Source organism: Daucus carota, chromosome 2, assembly GCF_001625215.2.
Source record: "Daucus carota subsp. sativus chromosome 2, DH1 v3.0, whole genome shotgun sequence".
Taxonomy (NCBI): Eukaryota; Viridiplantae; Streptophyta; class Magnoliopsida; order Apiales; family Apiaceae; genus Daucus; species Daucus carota.
The window spans coordinates 43,449,110-43,471,436 of record NC_030382.2 but is presented as its reverse complement, the minus strand read 5'-3'; the positions used below and the strand labels follow the sequence as shown (position 1 = coordinate 43,471,436).

The window sequence follows — 22,327 nt, the reverse complement described above, 5'->3', positions numbered from 1 at the left end:
GTCTGAATTATTTTACATAAAAATAATTGGTAAAACGCAAGTTACCATGATAATACTCCCTCCGTCCCCTTTTAAATGTCTATTTTGCTTTTCAAGAAGTCAAATTGACCGATCTTAGACTAAACATTACAAAGTATCTGTTTATTATTTTTAAAATCTGAAATTTGCATATTAAAGTAGAGTAAATATACTTTTTAATGATATATTTTTTATTATTTTTCCCAATTATTCAGTAAATAAATAATATCTATAAAAACATTTTCCATATTATAAAGTAGCAATGAAACCCGAAACATTAGCAACAGATTTTAAAATTTCCATGGGTCAAACCACCAGCTCGACCGCCATTCTCCGGCGTCACCCCCTCCAGCAGCACTTGAGAAGCTTTGTCGACGCCAGAATCAAATGGGTTCGTGACCCTTACCTCGATAACGCCGTGGAGAAAGAGAAAAATCTCAAACAACTCATCTCTCTCAAGAACATTATTCTCTCCCACCACTCTAAAACCCTCCCCGTCGCCGCCGTCTCCGGCCACCTGAAACTCCCTACCACCGCCAGTAAGTTCATCGATAAATACCCATCTGTATTTAATCATTTCTTGTCTCTTAAACCTTTGTCACACCCTCAAGTTAGAGTCACTAAACAAGCCCTTAGTTTACATAAGTTGGAAACTTTGATTTGTAATTCAGCTAAGCAAAAATTGGATTCTGCTGAGAGACTTGTGAAGCTTTTAATGTTGACGAAAAGAAACAAGCTTCCTTTATTTGTTATTGATAAGTTGAAATTTGATTTGGGCTTGCCTTTTAATTACGTTCTTGATTTACTTCCCGATTTTCCTGATTATTTTCAGATTGTTAGTATGGAGAATTTTGGGTTTGGGTTGGAATTGGTTTCTTGGAGAAAAGATTTGGCCTTTTCTGTTATGGAATTGAGGATGAGGGAGAAGGGAAGAATCCCTATTAGGTTTTCGATGAATTTTCCCAGAGGGTTTGATTTGCAGAAGAAGGTAAGGGACTGGGTTGCTGAGTGGCAAAATTTGCCGTATATTTCGCCTTATGAGGATGCTTCTTATTTGGGGCCTAATACTGATCAGGCGGAGAAATGGACTGTGGCGGTTCTGCATGAGTTGCTTCATCTTTGTGTGTCGAAGAAGACAGAGATAGATAATGTATGTTGTTTAGGGGATTATTTGGGATTTGGGAATAGATTTAAGAAGGCTGTGATGCATCATCCTGGGATTTTTTACATGTCCAATAAGATTAGAACACAGACTGTGGTTTTGAGGGAGGCATATCGAAAAGCTGCTTTGATTGATGTGCATCCACTGATGGAAATGCGGTATCGTTATATTGATCTCATGAATAAAAGAGTGAAGAGGAATCCATTGCAAGTCAGACCTGACGGGCGGAAGAACTTGTCTGTTTTTTCTGCTAGGGAAGGAAAAGAAAATTATAGTATAATCCGGGAACAAGACGTAGAGTCAAAATTGGATTGCTCTTCCGTATCAGAGGTTCAAAGTAGTGATAATGAAGTATATATGATGAAATCAAAGAAAGACCGTATTGTTGATTAATAAGAAATGCCATATTATTGATTAATATGATCTTCCGCAAGACATAAAGTCCTTCTATTGGATTAAGGGAGAAAAGTAGAAGACAGGTTATTGTTTAAATGTTTTTAGTCTTTGATTCATCAACCACTTACTGTTGTGGTGCCTCTAGATGCTGGATTTTTAAAACTTTTTGTACTTTTTAAATTACTTCAGAATTTACATTGCTCAGCTTTGTTTTCTATATCGATTTATTATTAATGCAATTGGCTGTGGCTGTTAATGCTCCTGAATTTGAAGTTATGACTCTTGTGAAATGTTATAGAATGTGTATTATGATCATTTGTGCTCATTCTGGTGTTTAGCATACATTCCAGTACTATATTATATTTTTGATTCTTGTATGTCACTCTGACATCTTAATGTATGCTCTTAGGTGGTTGAGCCGAATGTCATAGAGCTGAAACTGGAGAGGAGAGGCAACTGGAGAATGTTATAAAGCAGATCTTTCTTCACTTAGGTACATCCTTTGTCCTTTTTGTTTGCAAGATTATTTTTTTGGCTTTCCAACTTAACATCTATTATTAATCATGATATAAGGTAAATTATCATTTTCATATGAAGACAGATCAGTATTACCTATATAATAAGAAATAGAAGACATTGAACTGTAGAAATCTTTGTTGTTTGAGAGGACAAATGCATGAATACGCTGCGAGGAAGCACGGACTCGAATACAGGATTCGTCAAACGTCAAAGAGTCTTGGATACGGGACTCAACAAATAAATAATAATATATACATATATACAATATGTTCATGATAAATTTTGGACAGGTAAAACACTTAACATTTTCATTCGTAAGTCATAATCCATAACAAGTACTGAAAGTTTCATACCTAAAAATAAGTTATAAAGGCAGAAATGTTGAGGTTTCTATGTATATATAAAAGGTGTGTGTGTGTGTGTGTGTGTGTGTGTCTAGGCAGCTGCTAACAAAATTAGGTTACAAAGACATCGAGCTGGACCTTTTCCTTGGATTGAGCTTTTTATAATTGGATTCGGGGCCGAGTCCAACCCCGTTTTCACGTTGACTCTCCTCTTGGTGAGTCTGATAAGCACTCAGTCGAGTCGGGGCAGAGTCCCCGAGTCGGACTTGCATAATGCAGTCAAAACGAAGAGTCTGTGCCTCCTAGCTACACTGTCAAGCCTCTTTTGTATGTATATTCAAATTAATATATACTAGGCTTAAACCCGTGTGAAGCATGAGCAAGAATATAATTCAAATTTTCCTATTTATAATTTAATTTCAAACGTCATTATATATATTTTTTATATGAGACTCTATGATAATATATTGAAGTTTAATTAAATATTATTGACCAATTTATTATGTTTTTTATTAGAGATTTATCTTTTACAGTATTTATATATATATTTTAAATGGATAGTAGAGGTGATATGTACTTTGATCATCTGTCTGTAAGTTTTTTAATATTAATATAGGTCATTGATGGTAGTTTTAGTCATTGATGGTAGTTTTACTTTTTATCTGTTTTTTTAACTAATTATAAATTATATTTATTATATTTTTCATATTTTTTATTTATTCATTTATAAGAAAATGATATTATTTATCTTGTATCAGTTACATGATGACTTCCAGTTTGTCTTGGAGTAGAAAACATTAGAGTTAGTGACTTCATGTTGTCTTGGAGTAAGACAGTAGACTACAGTATTAGAGTTAAGAAGACTAAAGCGTTCTTTCTCTCATTATTTATATTTTTTTCTATTTGATTCAATTCGTCAATTCTGACAATCGACAACATCTCTACAGTGGCGAACCCTTAGTTTTTACCAAGGGAGGGCGAAAATTAGGGGTAAAAAAAATAAAATACCAACCAATACTAAACAACTTCTGTCTGGCCTTGACCTGGGCCTCCTAGGTGCTGCAACCAAAACTGTGAGGACAAACACCTCTGTTTGGTCCTTGTTAACACACTATAATTTGATATATCAAAATTTTAGGATGGGCCTGGACATGTGTTAGGCCCAATGTAAGTCCGCCACTAAATTGCGGGGACGTAGCTTTTTTAAGAAGAAAAGCTAAAGAATAATGAAGAAGGGATAAAAAGAAAGCTTAAATGTTCACAGAGCAGAAGGAAAGACACAACAAAGAAGATGATGCCTCGGTTCTCGTTAAAGTTGAAAATGCGGTTGTGTGACTACATTGTATTTGAACTTTAAGTATTCGATTAAATTGTTTTTAATTCATATGTTTTGTGTATCTAACAAGGGTCCTGGTCCCAGCAATTGATTGATGGGGACGTCTTAGGTGGCTTACTGTTTTTAGGCCTTTGGATGAATATGAGATATTTTAACTAACTAATATTACTAAATTAAAACTAACTAAAAAGACACTAAATTAATATATTAAAAGTTCAGGACAATCAGGACATCAGGTCCACCATGCTTGCACTGTTACACATAACTGGCTTTTACTAAAATAATTACAATAATCAAGTCATTAGATTTTGTTTATCAAGTACCAACACTACTGGAACATGTTTACATATACTTTTAGTAATCCAATTAAGCAACTGGAACATGTTTACATATACTTTTAGTAATCCAATTAAGCAAGTAATTAAAGCAATGTTAATCTCGCTCGAGCATTAACGCTTTCAGAAATCCAATGATGCTCTCGCCCTCATATTCAGTTCTGCTAATTGTATTTGTGCCTCTTGTAGTATATCTGTCGATCATACTCCTATTTGCATAGAATTGATTCATAATATTGGCCAATTACACAAATTAATATTAAATAATTATCGATTAGAATAACCATAACCAATCGAATCACTATGAAAAACATGCCATGATCATAGTGCAAACATAGATTCCCCTTAAGGCCTAGAAACTACTACTCGCTAATGATTAAACAAGTAAAACAACTAAGATAATCAAAAGACATCATTAAACTAACAGAAAAGAGAAGAAAACTTGTAACCTTTAATGTTGTCAAACCAAGAAAGGTCATAGTTCCTCCACAAGCCTCTCTCTAACCCTTTAACCCTAATCTAATAGTATCCGATGATAATAAAATCTTATCCAATTTCTATCCTAAAAGTAACTTTTTATTAATAATTAATATACAAACAGAATTCCGAAACCAAGTAGGATTTTGTGTCAAAATTAATAGCTGTATTTTGCATCCCAGTTTACGGGTGTTGGGGATTTCGCTTCCTGGACTGTCTCTTAGTTAAAGAGAATTCCATGAGATTAAAACTACAGAAGTGTTTGAAAGAATATTCTTTATAGTACCCTTATGCTATTTACCTTTTTCAGTATCTACCATTATTTTTTGACTTTTATATTTGGTACCCTTATATTTTAACGGTTGACTAACTTTTGGGTATGAAATGGTATGATATATATGAAACTCAGAATACAAGGGTATCACTTATAAGACGACAATGCAAAATGAAACTAGATGAAACGCAAAAAGCAGAAGGGTACTGTTGATAATTTTCACTTTTTTTTATAAGGAATATGAAAATTATTGAAATTTGAGCAAAACAATAGAGAGATAGACAGTATAGAACAAGGACAAGCTGGGCATAACGAATTAGTTGTCAGAGTCTCAGAGACTCAGAATTATGTAAATCCCTCGCAAAAGATTTTGAAAATTAATTTCACCTACTACTTTCATCCACTTGTCTTCATCTATTAATTAGATATTAGCGGGTCTCATTCCTTTACCCACTTTTCATACCCTTTGGCACTACATATACATTTTTCTTAGCCGTCCGTGCCCAACCCCAATGTAAAGAATTGGGTGGGATGGAGGGAGTAGTATACAATGTTATTTTACACCAACTATGAGAAAGATTGTAGAAGGGGGGGGTTGAATACAATCTTTTACAAATTTAAAAGATTCAAGGATGATACACTAAAACACAGTAAACAGAAAAACACCAAGTATTAAAAATACGGGTGGATTGAATGATCCACCCGTGAGATTTTATATAGAAGAATCTGTGGATTGTTTACAATTCGCACAGCTGCTGGTTCATCACTCAACAAGTTCTAACTCTCAGATTTTTCTCTCAAGTAATTTGAACAAGTTCAACTGATGCTACTAACTTGGTTATATACTCCAAGTTTTACAAAGCTTCTAGCTAGAATACAAAATGCACTCTAATCTAAAAACAATGCTGCACAACTTTGTCTTATGCATGCTTTCTGAGATGTCTTCATCTTTGACCATCATCTTGATTTGATCCAGATTGCACTGCATGAGATAAGTATGTTTCTGCTTCTTCTTTATTTTCCTAATTAGGCTTCCATGTCTATTTTAGTGTAATTCGATCCATGTGATTTGTCAGACTTAAGCTCTAGTCACTTTCAACTGCTCTTTGCTTCATCAGTTGAAAGTTCTGGTTACTTTCAACTGCTCTTGACTTCATCAGTTGAATGCCCGGCTCATCAGTTGAATGAATTACAAACTTCATCAGTTGAATGCTGTTCCAGTCTCATCAGTTGAATTCCTCAGCATCATCAGTTGAACACTTTGTCTTCAGTTGAATGCTTGATTTTCATCAGTTGAAACATCATCCAGTCTTCATCAGTTGAATAGTTACATCTCATCAGTTGAATATCCTTCACTTAGATAAAATTACATGGCATTGGATATTTACAATTAGCCATCCTATTCTACCCATCCGTTGATAATTCCCAAAGACAAGAAACATAACAATTACAACTGAAATTTGATAAAGGTTCTAAGTAAGACATGTTACAAAATGTTTATGTTATCATCAAAAATTATTGATTCCTAACAATCTCCCCCAATTTATGACTGGAGAAGATGCAGACATAAATTCTACACTTGATGATAACAAAAACATTAATAAAATAAAATGCAGAATTTAAATACAAGAGTTAGAAAAGATTACAGATGATTATGCTCCTCTAGACTGAGCAGTTACTTGTTCCTAGAAGATCTTCTTCTTCTGGACTTAAGTTTTTCTTCAAGAATATTAATTTGCTTCTGAAAGATCCTGTAGAACCATTCTTCATCACTATCTTGTCTGTTGAGCTTGGATTGGAGAGTCTTCAGAGTATTCAAGCTAGCAACCTTGAGTTGATCTTTAGGTCTGAAAAATCTCCTAACACCTTGATTGTCCCTAAATTCCATAACTGGAGTAGGTTCATGATGAATTTTCTTTCCAGTGTAGGGAATTTTCAGCCTTCTTTGTAGACTAGCATCTGAGTTCCATTCCTTCCTGATCTCAAGGATTCTCTTTAGTACCATTTGCTTTGCAGGTGGTGTAAATCCTCCAGTCCTCTTCATAGATCCATATATTTTTGTTAGAGAACTGAATCCCTCAGAATTCAGAACTCTGTGAAGAGGCCAGATGACATCACCCTTGTTTTTGTAAGAGAATACCAATCTTTCAGGTAACTTTGAAGTTGCTTCTATTCCTCTTACTTCTTGAAGATCATCCAGCTCCAGATCCAACTCAGAAATTTCTTCAATGTTAGCAATGATGAGATAGTCATCAGGGTTCTCAGGTTCTTTTGGAGGTTTAGGAGGGTTAGCCATCCTTTTAGCCACAGATTTGACTTTCTTCTTTGGCTTGGAAGGTTCTTGAACAAGAAAAGCTGGAATTGGGATATCTTCCAAGTCAACTGGCTCCTCCTTTGGCATTATTGGCTCATCATGGAAGTTGACATCTGGATGTACCACTGTGGTGTCCTTGATTGGAGAAGAAGGCTTTGAGATAGGCTTTTCTGGCACTTCTTCTCTTCTCTTGGCTGCCTCAGGCATCTTAGTCTTAGATTTGACTCTCTTTTTCTTTGGAGAAGATTCAAGAGGCAATCTTTCCTCATTTAAAAGCTCAGCTGCCAACTCCTCTTCCAGCTCAATAGCATACCTTTCATCAACCTCTATTTGATTTAAAGTGAGTTGGGATTCAAACTCCTCTTTTTCACATTCTCTGGCCACCTCTTCAGCTTTTGCAAATGAGTAGTGAGGATGGCCAGTTCCAATAAACAGCTTCTGGCCTTCTCTATGGATGATGGCAAAATGAGCCTTTAAGGCCACATCTGCACAGTCTTTATAACTTTTGATTTCTTGGCCCAAAAGCTTGTATTCATTTTTGTCAGGCCTGGCTAGTGGAAAGTAGATTGAGCTTGAGTCTTTTCCAGGCCTGGAGTAACCACAATTGTTTGGAAACAGAATTGGCTTGAACTCATTCAAAAATGATGGCTCACCCTTTTCTGTCTTGGAGGGAATAACAATCTCAGGTGTGATTACCCTGAGAATTGTGGTTGTGGTTGGAAAAGAGATTTGAGCTGTGGTGGCTGTAGAAGATGTAGATGATTTCTTGCCCAATTGAGCCACTCTCTTTGCAATGGAGTCCAATTCTTTCATCCTTTCAATCTTTTGCTTTTCCCTTTCAGTGTGGAAAGGAGGAGGAATTTGACTGATCAATTCTGCAGGAGTTGGTAATTCTTTCTCCCCCTTTTTGTTAGCAGCAAGTGTAAGGGATGGACTGGGAAGAGAAGCACCAGAGGCAAGAAGAAGATGTTGAAGGAGTCCAGTCTGAATTCTTTGATGCTGCAACATCTCATCCATTCTAGAGTTTAAGATATAGACATTGCCTTCCAGAGCTTCTACTTGCTTTTCCAATTGCAGTTGTTTTTGCTCAGAACCAGAAATAGCTGATTTGACCTGAGCTGGAAGCTTTTCATCAATTTGTTTGGTCAGATCAGTCTTAACAGAGGCAATGAGACAATTGAGATGCTCTATCTCTTTCTGAAAGTGGAGAGATTGATATTTGTGAAGCTTGAGGTTTTCCAGAGCTTGACTGGCAATGGTGGCAGAGATGGCTTGAGAGGAGGATGAGCTTCCAGGTTGTGATTGAAGAAGAGTGGAGGCTTGCCTTTCCAGCTCCATGCTAACAACAATTGCATTGGCAGACTGCATGGAGAGCCATGAAGGCAGAGAAGTTGTAGGTTGTTCACCAAGAGATTCCTCAAGAGCATCATTGAGGTCTTCATCACTATCATCATACTGAAAATCATCTCCAGCATTGGCAGGCAGAGCTGTAAATGCCTCCTTTGCTCTAAGCATGGAAGATGTAGTGTGAATCAGATTAAGGTGCCTCTCAGCTGCTTGATTATCCAATCTTGCAAAATCTTGAATGGAAGACATTCCATGAGTAAAAGTCTCAGGGTCTAGTGAAACACTATCCAATATGGATCTATATTCAGCTTGAATCTCTTGTTCACTAAACCCTTCATTGACACCTGCATTTCTCTCATTATCTCTCTTTTCTTGCATCAAGGGCTCCCCTTGGCTCACCACACAACTCACCTCTCCCTCACTTACCCTTACTAAAGGGTCACTCATATCCTCTCCTTTTTCCTGGCTAGAAGAAAATGCCAGACTCTCCACACCCTCTCCTTTTGCCAGCTCACTAGGCTGCCTCTCCACTCCATAGCTCACTCCACTCAATCCTAAAAGTGTTTGTGCTACCATGTGATCAACTGCTGTAGAAGAAGGTAAAGTAATTGAAGTAGTAGCAGTTGTCAACTGATGAGAGACATCAGTTGAAACATGAGTAAAGGAGGCATTCAACTGATGAGAGCTGTTAAGCAGATCAGTTGAAGGACAAACACTTGTCAACTGATGAGAAAGATCAGTTGAAGAAAATGAAGAAATAGGTTTAGAGGCTGTGATAGTTGAGTCTGTGGTGATTGATTTTAATGGTATATCCACAGAGCACACTTTCACAAAAGAAGGAATTGGAAGAGAAAGATCCAACAAATCATCAAAGTGATGATGATCAATCTCAGAGGGGGACTTCTCCATGAAATCTAAAGATGGAGAATTTACAAGTGTGGTGTGAATCAATTCCACATCCACAGAAGAGGTTGGGGATTGTGTTTGAGTTGTAGAAATAGTAAGATCATGAATATGGGTAATTGGATTTACTGAAGAAGGGGGCTGTGACTCCACATTTATTGGAGTCACATCAATCTGAATTTGAGAAATGACAGGAATACATTCCTGTGTGTGTGCAGAGTGCTTTGATTCATCACTTCTTTTCTTCTTTCTCCCATAGGCTTTAACAGGTGAAGAAGTGGTGTCCCTCCCCCTTTTTGACTGTGTCCTTGGCTGAGGACTGTTTTCAATAACAACATCCTTTTGGGAGGATGCTGCTAGGGATGTGCTTAAATCCATATTAACATCTACAGTCTTTTGGGAGACTGCAGAGTGGCTAGGCTGGTTAGCACTCACCTCTCCATCCTTATCCTTAGGGTTTCTTTGATGATCACCCTTTCCCTCCCCCTTACTTCCTCCAATCACACTCCCCTCAGGCTTGTGTTTCTTAGTTTTTACAACAGATGCCTTTTGGGAGGCATCTGAGGTTGGTTTAGAAGACTTGGTTTTAGAGGGTTTTGCTACTTGTGTAGGCTGTTGATGGGCCTCTTCAACAGCCCTGATAGCAGAAAGCAAAGAAGTTGAGGGTTGAGAGAGAGTAGTAGGAAAGCCATGTACCTCTTTGTGCTTTCCAGCCTCCATTGTTGGCAGGTACACCACCTCCAAGGAGGGGTATAAATTCATCCTAAAGAGGTCTTTAAAGACTCTCTTTTCCTGCACAAAACTGGGAAGCTTGGCTTCCTTGTTAGTAATAACTAGCTTATCATTGAGATGATTAGCTAGCATCATAAGAAATCTGACATAATATATATTCCTAGGTCTATCAGTTTTATCACCTAGTTTCTCCCCAATTTCTTGGATCATCAAACCACCAAAGTTGAAATATTCATTAGTCAGGTACATGTAAAGCATTTGTAAGATCTGGGAAGTAAGAGCATTGAAATTACTAATCTTACCAGAAAATGCCTTAATAAAAGCATCACATAAATAACTCCATTCTCTCCTAAGACCCCTTCTTTCTATTTTACCTAAGGCATCAGTTGGCAAAACATAATTCATGGCATAAAGTAAATTAACCAACTGATTATCACTAGGCAAAGATAAAACAGTATTTTCAGGAATCTTAAAGCATGCTTTCATAACATCAGCATTAACAGAGTAAGATTTATTATTGACAGAGAAAGTTAGAGTTTCATGCTCACTATTAAACTCTGCAGAGGTCCACATTTCCTCAACTATTTCATGGTAGATGATGGGAGCTTCAGTCATAGCATAAGAGAGCTGGCTTGACTTGATGAACTCCATCATCCTGTGATACTCTTTCTCCTCCACAGCCTTGGTATCCACAAATGACGCAAAGTTGTTCTTCTCATAGATAAACCCACTTGGTGCAGTGTACTTCTTCATTGGTGCCATTGCAGTTACAGAGAAAGCTTGAAGAAGAATTAGAACTTGTTTTTGCACAGAGAGAGAAGAGAGCTTTGAGAATTCGAAAGAGTAAGATGAAAAGAAATGAAAATAGATTAAAACACTTAAATACTTTCTCAGAAAATTGCTGTGATTGGCTGAGAAATTACCGTTGAGAAGAAATTACTCTTATTGAACTCTACAAAAATTACACACACGATCGTGTGTATAAAGTAGGTGAGAGACAAAAGAAATTTCAACGGCTCAGATCTGATAATACTTTCAACGGATGAAATAAGCGCCTCTTTAAACTTCCTATTCAACTGATGAAGATCAGTTGAAGGCGTCTTCAACTGGTGTCATCAGTTGAATGAAAAACAGCGCAGGAGGATATTGTGTCAAACATCAGTTGAAACAATTTCACTAGTTCATCAGTTGAAATATTATAGATTTTATCCAGAATTATAATTAATTCAATTTTGATAAATCAAAATTAATCAAATTCTGGCTGCCAAATTACAGAAAAATTCACTCTAAATTAGGAGAAATTTAACATACCTAATTTACTCACCAACCTTGTGAATGTGGATTCATCAAGAGGCTTTGTGAAGATATCTGCAATTTGTTCTTCACTTGGAACAAAATGCATTTCAACAGTACCAGCCATCACATGTTCCCTTATGAAGTGGTATTTGATGTCAATGTGCTTGGTTCTTGAGTGTTGTACTGGATTTTCAGTTATAGCAATAGCACTGGTGTTGTCACAAAATATTGGGATTTTTGAGAGGTTTAATCCATAATCAAGTAATTGATTTCTCATCCACAATAATTGTGCACAACAGCTTCCAGCTGCAATGTACTCAGCCTCAGCTGTAGAGGTTGATACAGAATTTTGCTTTTTGCTAAACCAAGAAATCAGTCTGTCACCAAGAAATTGACATGTGCCTGTTGTACTTTTTCTATCAATTTTGCATCCTGCAAAATCAGCATCTGAATATCCAATTAGATCAAATCCAGAGTCTTTAGGGTACCAAATGCCAAGATTTGGTGTTCCCTTAAGATATCTGAATATTCTTTTTATAGCAATAAGATGTGATTCTTTAGGATCAGATTGAAATCTAGCACAGAGGCATGTAGAAAACATAATATCTGGTCTACTAGCTGTCAGATATAAAAGAGAACCAACCATGCCTCTATAATTAGAGATGTCCACAGATTTCTCATTAGGACTTAACTCTAATTTGGTGGCTGTTGGCATGGGAGTCTTAGCTTCTTTGCAATCCAATAAATCAAACTTTTTAAGTAGATCATAGATGTACTTAGTTTGATTTATGAATATACCTTCCTTTACTTGTTTAACTTGTAAACCAAGAAAGTAGGTGAGCTCTCCCATCATGCTCATTTCATACTGACTCTTCATAAGATTAGCAAACTTCTTGCAAAGTTTCTCATCTGTAGAACCAAAAATTATATCATCTACATAAATTTGAACCAGAATAAAGGCACCATTTACATTTCTGTAAAATAGTGTTTTATCCACAGTTCCTCTGGAAAAATGATTATCTAATAAGAATTGAGACAGAGTGTCATACCATGCCCTTGGTGCTTGCTTTAGTCCATAGAGTGCTTTTAATAAAAAGTAAACATACTCTGGAAATTCTGGATCTTCAAAACCAGGAGGCTGACTGACATATACCTCCTCTTCCAGTTCACCATTTAGAAAAGCACTCTTGACATCCATTTGATAAACTTTAAAGTTGGCATGAGCAGCATAAGCTAGGAACATTCTTATTGCTTCCAGTCTTGCAACTGGTGCAAAGGTCTCATCAAAATCAATTCCTTCAGATTGAGAGTATCCTTTAGCAACAAGTCTGGCCTTGTTCCTGGTGACAACTCCATTCTCATCCACCTTGTTTCTGAATACCCACCTTACTCCTACAATTGTTTTATTTTTAGGCTTAGGCACCAGCTTCCAAACATTGTTTCTCTCAAATTGATTTAATTCTTCTTGCATAGCAAGAACCCAATCAGCATCTTTGAGAGCATCTTCTATGACTTTAGGTTCATCCTGTGAAAGGAATGCACTGTACAAACACTCATCTTGAGTTGCTCTTCTTGTTTGTACAGATGCATTTGCATCTCCAATAATTAGCTCAAAAGGATGATCCCTTGTCCACTTTCTTTGTGGTGGAAGTGATTGTCTTGATGATGTGGCTTCATTGTTGAAGTTCAGGTTTCCATGTTGGAAAGCTCCCCCTAAATTTGACATCTCATTATTTCTAGACTGATTGAAACTTTGAGACATTCTTTCAACTGATGATCCTTGAGGTGTTTCAACTGATCCCTCCAATGTAGTTTCAACTGATGCTTCAGTTGAATTTCCAGTTGCAGTTGTTCCTTGCACTAGAGAGTCATCAGTTGGAATATTAATTCCAGGATTAATTCCAACATTTTGAATAATGTCATCATCATCATCACTGTCATACAGATCACCTTCACCTTCATTTTCAAATCTGAGATTATCATGAAATCCTTCATCTGAGAATCCTTGAATCTTCTTATCATCAAAAACCACATGGATTGATTCCATAACAATGTTGGTTCTCAGATTATATACTCTAAATGATTTTCCATCAGAGTATCCAACAAAAATAGCTTCATCTGCCTTGGCCTCAAATTTTCCAAGATTTTCACCTTGATTTCTTAGAACATAACACTTGCATCCAAATACATGAAGAAAGCTAGTTGTTGGCTTCTTTCCTTTGAAGAGTTGAAAGGGAGTTAGATTATGAGGTTTGGTAATTAGTGAAATGTTTTGAGTGAAGCAAGCAGTGTTCACAGCTTCAGCCCAAAAATAGGTTGGAAGTTGAGCTTCATTAATCATGGTTCTTGCAGCCTCAATAAGAGTTCTATTCTTCCTTTCAACAACACCATTTTGTTGTGGAGTTCTTGGTGCAGAGAACTCATGAATAATTCCTTCTCCTTCACAAAATTCTTTCATCACAGAATTCTTGAATTCTGTCCCATTGTCACTTCTTATCCTTCCAACTTTGACATCTGGATTGTTGTTTAATGCCTTGATATGATTGATGATGATTTTCCCAGCTTCATCCTTAGAATGCAAGAAGAAAGTCCAAGTGAATTTTGAAAAATCATCAACAATCACTAGGCAATATTTCTTCTTTGAAATAGACATGATGTTGACTGGTCCAAACAAATCCATATGCAAGAGCTGAAGGGGCTTCACAATTGATGAAAGAGTCTTGCTTTTGAAAGAGCTTCTCTTTTGCTTTCCTAGCTGACAGGCTCCACAAAGTCCATCTTTTGAGAATTCCAGCTTTGGTAGACCTCTTACCAAGTCCTTCTTTACTAACTCATTCAAGGTTTTGAAATTTAGATGAGACAATCTCTTATGCCATAGCCAACTGTCATCTGAGCTTGCTTTGCTGAGAAGGCAAGTGATAGATTCAGACTTGACAGAATTGAAGTCAGCTACATACACATTTCCTTTTCTTTGTCCAATCAGAACCACATTGTTGTCATCTCCTTTGGTGACAACACAGGCTGCAGGAGTGAAATTGACTTTGTAACCTTTGTCACAGAGCTGACTGATGCTAAGCAAGTTGTGCTTAAGACCAGACACCAATGCAACTTCATCAATGATGACATTCTCTTTAGCAATCAAGCCATATCCCATAGTATATCCTTTGCTGTCATCTCCAAAGGTAATGCTAGGGCCAGCTTTCTCCACAAACTTTGTGAGCAGGGAGGAATCACCAGTCATGTGCCTGGAGCATCCACTATCCAAGTACCACAAATTCTTCTTGTGGTTTCCCTGCACACATTTCACAAACAGATCAAGTTGATTTTGGTACCCAAATTGCTTTGGGTCCAGATTTGTTAGTCTTAGCAACCTTTTCCACCTTCTCAACCTTTTCCTTGGATTGAATAGGTTCAATCTTTGGTTTTGGTTGAGAAACTGGAATATCAACTTTGTTTTCAAACACAGGCCTTTGAGGCATGCATACATTGTTCATTCCATGCAAGTTTGAATGAAATTGAGGCATGTTAAAGGCATTGAAATAAGGATTGAACATATATGGCATGTTAGGCTGAGAATAAGGATTGTGAGGCAATAAACCAGGCATCATATTCATAGCAGATAAATTCATGTGAGGAACAGATGTCATAGGAATAGGCAAAGACAAATTAGGAGCAATCACAGTTTTACAATTAGCAGATAAATGATTTACACTACCACACTTACTGCAGGTTTTCCTAAGAGCACTAGCATGGGGAGTGTAATTGGTGTGCTTGTTAACTCCTATTTTGCCATTTCTATTTCCTTTCTTCTTTTTAGTCTCCTCAGATTTATGCTCACTAGTATCCAACTTCTTCTTGTTCTTGTTACTAGAATGAAGAGTGTTATTAACACTATCACTGGTCTCAGAAGAACTATTCTCACCTTTAACAAAATTCTTTTTAACAGGACCATATTTCTTGTTAAGCTTCTTGAGAACATTCTTGTCAACTGATGAGTTTTTGTTCAACTGATGACTCTCATCAGTTGAGACTTTGTTCTTCAACTGATGATCATCATCAGTATTCTCATCACCTGAACTGTTCTCAGATATCTTAAGCACTTTCTTATTCCTCTTCCATTCATTCTCCACAAAGGTTTCTCTGCCTTGCATGTTAATGATATTGGTGGAAACATCTCTACCAGATTTCCATTTGGCAATGATCTCTTGTTCCTTATCAAGCTGCTTTCTTATGACCTCTTCTCTCTTCAGAACAACCAAGAGATCATCCTTGGCTGTCTGACACTCAATCTTCAGCTTCTCAAATTCAATAAATTGAGCTTCTAAGGCACTGTTTCTATCACTAAGAAAGGTGTTAGCTTCCTTAATTCTACTGTTTTCCTTAGTAAGAGATTTTAAAGAAACATGCAAATGATACAGTTCAGTAGACATTTCATTAATGGTAGCATTGCATTCATCTTTAGTTAACTCAACTAGGTTTGTAGTGAATACCTGACTACTGCTTCCAGTGTTTTCTTCTTGATCTGTGGAGTTGGCCATTAGAGCTAGATTGACAAACTCCTCCTCTTCATCAGAATCATCTCCAGCTGCCCAATCATCCTTTGTGATGAATGCTCTTTCCTTTTGTTTGAGAAGTTCATAATATTTCTTTTTGTAGTCAATGTTTTCACTTGACTTCTTCTCAACTTTAGGCTTTCTGCACTCATTTGCAAAGTGACCTGCATTCCCACAGTTGAAGCACTTGAATTTTGATCTGTCTACCATGCTTCTATCAGACTTGGGATTGCCTTTAAAAGATTTTGCAGAATTAAAATTCTTTTTGAATTTCAGTTTGGAGAATCTTCTTGACAAGAAGGCTAGATGCTCATCAATTCCATCACTTTCTTCACCAGAGTCAGCTACTTCTTTCTCCTTTCTTCTTCCTTTGCTTGACTCTGAGCTCTCCTCTTTGACCAACTTCTCAGTTTCTTCAACTTGAGACTTTCCCTTGTCCTTGACAGTGTCCTCCAGAGATGCAACTAGAGCCACAGATGAATGCCCTTTCTTTTGGCTTTTCTCAATCTCTTCATCTTGTTCCATTTCAAGCTCATAAGTCTTTAAGGTTCCATACAGTCTCTCTAGAGTATAGTCTTTAAACTCTTGTGTGTTTCTGAGAGAGACTGTCATGGGTTTCCATTCTTTGGGAAGAGCTCTTAAGAATTTCAGGTTTGAATCCTTAACTTGATATACTCTTCCAAAGAGCTTTAGACCATTTAACAGTTTTTGAAATCTGTTAAATGTATCACTCAAACTTTCACCAGCCTTGAAATGGAATGACTCATATTGTTGAATCAGAAGCTGCATTTTGTTCTCTCTTACTTGCTCATTCCCTTCACAGATGGTCCTGATGGTGTCCCAAACTTCTTTGGCACTTGTGCAGCTAATAACACTATCAATCATTTCTTGATCCAAACCATTGAACAGAAGGTTCATGGTTTTCTTGTCCTTGTGCACCTCCTCAGTATCTTCTTGAGAATATTCATGGACAGGTTTTGGAATCATCTTACCTACCATGTCTTCACCATCAGCTCCCATGCTTGTGCAGACCTTCATGGGGACATGAGGTCCTTTTTCAATGCAGTTCACATAGCTTTCATCAATGGACAACAGATGCAGATGCATTCTCACTTTCCAGTGAAAATAGTTGTCTTTGTCAAGAACAGGAATCTTCACTCCAGCATCCTTCTTTCCCATCTTTCTCTAGCAGTGTTGATCTTTTTCCCTGTTTGTTGGGAACCTGGCTCTGATACCAATTGTTATTTTACACCAACTATGAGAAAGATTGTAGAAGGGGGGGGTTGAATACAATCTTTTACAAATTTAAAAGATTCAAGGATGATACACTAAAACACAGTAAACAGAAAAACACCAAGTATTAAAAATACGGGTGGATTGAATGATCCACCCGTGAGATTTTATATAGAAGAATCTGTGGATTGTTTACAATTCGCACAGCTGCTGGTTCATCACTCAACAAGTTCTAACTCTCAGATTTTTCTCTCAAGTAATTTGAACAAGTTCAACTGATGCTACTAACTTGGTTATATACTCCAAGTTTTACAAAGCTTCTAGCTAGAATACAAAATGCACTCTAATCTAAAAACAATGCTGCACAACTTTGTCTTATGCATGCTTTCTGAGATGTCTTCATCTTTGACCATCATCTTGATTTGATCCAGATTGCACTGCATGAGATAAGTATGTTTCTGCTTCTTCTTTATTTTCCTAATTAGGCTTCCATGTCTATTTTAGTGTAATTCGATCCATGTGATTTGTCAGACTTAAGCTCTAGTCACTTTCAACTGCTCTTTGCTTCATCAGTTGAAAGTTCTGGTTACTTTCAACTGCTCTTGACTTCATCAGTTGAATGCCCGGCTCATCAGTTGAATGAATTACAAACTTCATCAGTTGAATGCTGTTCCAGTCTCATCAGTTGAATTCCTCAGCATCATCAGTTGAACACTTTGTCTTCAGTTGAATGCTTGATTTTCATCAGTTGAAACATCATCCAGTCTTCATCAGTTGAATAGTTACATCTCATCAGTTGAATATCCTTCACTTAGATAAAATTACATGGCATTGGATATTTACAATTAGCCATCCTATTCTACCCATCCGTTGATAATTCCCAAAGACAAGAAACATAACAATTACAACTGAAATTTGATAAAGGTTCTAAGTAAGACATGTTACAAAATGTTTATGTTATCATCAAAAATTATTGATTCCTAACATACAATGATTTTCCAATTAAAACCTTAGTTCCCTGATGTACTTAACCATTGACATACTTGCATCCAAAAAAACTTCGTGTTTTCTGATCTTTAAATTTTCATTTCTTTATATCATCAATCCTGATCATCTGGTCTCTGTGATGTAACTAAAAGATCACAAGAAAGATCTGTTTTTGAGCAGACACCGGGTAGCTGAGCTTCAGGCTGATGTGGGTTGTGCTTGTTGGAATGAGCTGAAGCTGTAAATTTCAAGAGAACCAGCCTTGCAAACCAGAGTCCTGATACTTTTTGGGACCATGTGTCTTGTGTACTTTCCAGAACAAAGATATGAATCTACCGATATAGCGGTGCCGTGCCAATGTGCCATGATCACAACACTTGACACAATTAAATTAACTTTTTTTATGGCTCATTTGTCACTTAATTGAAATGTGGTCTCACATAAGTCACATTATAAGTCTATATTTAAGTAAATACTCTCACAGTTATCTTTTGTCGTATATTAATATATTTTTGTGAGAAAATAATGTAGACTAATAATTCTTTAATACATTTTATTCATGTATGAGTCTAAATGGATCTGGTTTAGTATGGTAGCTAATGAGTAATGATGATGGCAAGATATGGACAATCCAAGTTCTACTAGTTTCCCTTAGCTGTGAAACTAATCCTTTTGTAATACGACAAATGTTGATGCAAAGAGATGTAGGCATTGACATTGAGATGTGGTACAAACAAGAACCCAAGTTACTGCGATAACCATGGGAAGTAGGGAACCATGTCGATTCACATATGCTGGAACCTTTTTTCAGTTATTGTTCTGGAAATGCAGGTGAAGTTATAATACAAGGAAGACGATGATTGATTCCCTAAATTGTTTACTGCTCTTGTTTCTCTTCCTCACCGAGACAATATCACTTGTTACCTTTCTTCCTCGTGGAATCCGAGTGAAAACACAAATATGGAAGTTGTAACATCCTGTATGTCTTGTACTAGTTGGTTTTATGATTTTATCTATCCGATGTAAATAGTGCAAATTCTACCTTCAATATATGTGGATTTCGTGCTTATAAATTTGATGGGAAGAAAATTGAAGGGAATACTAGTTTGCATTAATAGTCATTAGCTCAATGTGTTACAAAGATTCTATCTCAGAAAGGATTCATGTTCATATATATATATATATATATATATATATATATATATATATATATATATATATACACACACACCTAAAAGCCGTAAAACTTAACTAACTTTCCCGCCAATTCTAACTAACATTTACTACTTACTAACATATTTACAGACTATATATTATTGTGCCTACATACTTACTGTATAGCTTAATAAAAATAAAGTTACCTTCAGTTTTACTCTTAAAATGCGATGGAAGTGTAACGTGCAAGTAAAATGATGAACTTGAAAAACAAGTTTGTTGGGTATTAGTGGTAAGTGGATAAATGTGTGCCATGTGATCACTTTATTTAAGGGCCAGTTCTTCTACTAATAGAACAAGGGCTTAAATTTCAATTCCTCTACTGATAGAACAGGGGCTTAAATTTCAATAAACATAAAAATAATATTTACACACATGGATAATATCTCTGATTATGACTTATTAAAAATAATTCTCACTTGTTTATACAAATGGGACAAGAAAAATAGAAATAAAAAGTAGAAGTAGAAATAAAAAGTAGAAGCAACTTTCAGTTACTCCCTCCGTGTCTTTTTAGTTTTTACTTTTCTCGTTTGATATGTTGGGACTGTTTATGACATGAGATGAATTACTGATTTACTTCTAATTTATAAGACAAATATAAACCTGAGTGATCTTGTTGGACTCATATTCACAAGTACTTTAATACGGTGAAATTTTTATATTTATTACTAATACGAAATTAAAGATAATAACAATCAAAAATGTGCGTCAGCAAACGTGATAAAAACAAATAGAAAAAATATAGGAAAAATATTTAGAGACGCGTGGAGTACTAAGTAGGAGCTTAATTCGTGAATAATAATAGTAATAAACAATAAGTTAGATATGAATTCGTATGGATCCGTCGCCGATGAATTAATAAAGTCAATGGATTAGTAGGTATGCGTCAGTTCATTATTGAATTTTCGATTCATTCATTAATAGTCAAGGAGTACCATACATTGAGAAGGAAAATACAAAAGATTTGCTGAGCTAATCCACGTGCTTCAATGTTGTCCAACGTGAAAAACACATGAACATAAAGTAGTACTCCCTCCGTCCCAGCCAATTTTTTACGAGGTTAAGAAATATGTATAAAGTAGTGGAAAAGAGGAAGAAAAGTGGGTGAAGTGGTGGGACCCGTCAATTTTTAATGAATAAAAGAGAGATAGTGGAGTAAAAGTATTGTGAAAAGGGAGTAAAAGTAGTGTGAAAAGGAAGGAAAAGTTGGGAAGTGGTGGGACCCATTGACTATTTTTGATAAGTTTTGGAATGTAAAGAATTGGATGGGACATCCCAAAAAGGAAATTGTAAAGAATCTGGTGGGACGGAGGGAGTAGTAGAATATCCGCATAATTTACAAAAACCTCGTCATATATTTGATCTAGACGCTTAATGCGAATTTTAAAAGTCCGTACCATTTTTTTATAATCGTGCTAGCTGCTACCTGCCTCTGGGTGTTAAAGACGCCATCTATGATATACCAACTGAACTATGTTCAGTTCTTCGAAAAGTAACTTTTTCACCGTATTTTAAGTGTTCTTTAATCATACAAGCTGTTAAGTAAAGTATTATTTAGAGCGTATGAAATGGAATGTTGACCCCTGACCGGTGGCAGTCTTATTTCAAAATAAGTGTGAGTGAGGAGTAGTTGTATACTGAAATTATTTGATTTAATTTGAAAAAATAGCATGTTATTTATATAAAAATACATCTTATAAAGCTCTATTTATAAAACTTACATTTTTAATATTTTTCGTGCAGAGTATCCATAAGATTCTCGATGAAATATGTTTGTAAAAATATGTTTTACAATATTAATATTTTATTTGTAGAAATATATCAAATGCATTAGCTATTTTTTAATTTTTTTAATTTTGTCAGGAATGGATTAGCTGATTTGCGTGAATGTAATCCAGGGTGTATTACTTACGCGTACAGGTATTTAATGTTTTAATCTAGTCATATCCTCGTGGATTTTATGCTGTACATTAAGACAAAGTCGTAGGTTACAATCAATCTAACAACAATTTGCATTATTAATATCTTTCTAGTCAGATTTACATTTACTAGTAATTTAACACGCTTTCAGACTTGAATTCAATCATTGAACCTAAAGTCAAGTTAACAAATCTTGTTATTTAGTTATAATTATTAAATTAGACAAATCACGGAAACATATTACTTAATAAAAAACTTTACATGTGGTACATTGAAAATAGGTGCATTAGTTTTACATGTCAGATTGTGCTGAAACAAACTAAAATTAGTCATATACTCCGGCTCCCTAAATTATTATTTTTAATCAATTTTTTTTTAAAATTAAAATTTTGATTACATATTTTTATTCAAAAAGAAAAAATTCAAAAATAATACTTCAAACTGTCCGATCAAAGCACTTTAAAGTGTGTGCCAAAAAGTCAAACGTCATATATTAAAAAACAGAGGGAGTATTCCCTCTTTCGTATCATTTACACATGTTTTTTTGACTTTTTACATGTAATTTAAGTTATATAAGCAGAATATTACTGATTATTACTTTTTAATTTATTTTTCTAAATAGAAATATAAATCAAACATTTTATTCCTAAAACAATTAAAAAATATTAAGTTGTTATACATTTTAAATTTCGTATAAAAAGTCCAAAGAACACATATTTTTTCAGGTGATTGCATGGATGTACAAGTTGAAATTGAATCTAGAAGCAACGTGCTTTTGTATTGAGCTAAACCGTACGCACCTGTCTTAAAATTTAATATTAGCGAACTAAAATCAACATATCTGAAGATTGTCAAGACCAAAATAACACTTAATTACTTATAATCGTTACTTCTTTTCCTGGGTTAGCGACTTAACGTGAGAAAGTGTTGAAATACAGAACGAGTAGTAGCAAGTCTCTTCAC

The 22,327-nt window shown here is 35.7% G+C and overlaps 1 protein-coding gene across 7 annotated transcripts; it reads left to right on the top strand.

Annotated features, from left to right (window-relative positions):
* The first annotated feature begins 293 nt into the window (after positions 1 to 293).
* On the top strand, positions 294 to 21,325 carry LOC108210180 (protein WHAT'S THIS FACTOR 9, mitochondrial). 7 transcript variants are annotated; one of them, XR_010288947.1, is made up of 3 exons: positions 294 to 1,659; positions 1,986 to 2,069; positions 19,058 to 19,347. XR_010288947.1 is itself a non-coding variant. In XM_017381462.2 (3 exons), the coding sequence occupies exons 1-2, from the start codon at positions 320 to 322 to the stop codon at positions 2,046 to 2,048; spliced, it is 1,254 nt and encodes a 417-aa protein (XP_017236951.1). In that variant the 5' UTR covers positions 294 to 319; the 3' UTR covers positions 2,049 to 2,069; positions 21,308 to 21,325. The 7 variants fall into 7 exon arrangements, 4 of the variants coding, with proteins under 4 accessions (XP_017236951.1, XP_017236950.1, XP_017236949.1 ...); XR_010288946.1 differs by having other exon boundaries at positions 18,407 to 19,347; XR_001804817.2 differs by having other exon boundaries at positions 18,379 to 19,347.
* Positions 21,326 to 22,327: the final 1,002 nt, after the last annotated feature.

Coding starts and splice junctions, on each gene's coding strand:
- LOC108210180 (XM_017381462.2), top strand. CDS start 320: ATGGGTCAAACCACCAGCTCGACCGCCATTCTCCGGCGTCACCCCCTC. Junction 1,511..1,985: donor ATTGCTCTTCCGTATCAGAG/GTTCAAAGTAGT, acceptor GTATGCTCTTAG/GTGGTTGAGCCGAATGTCAT.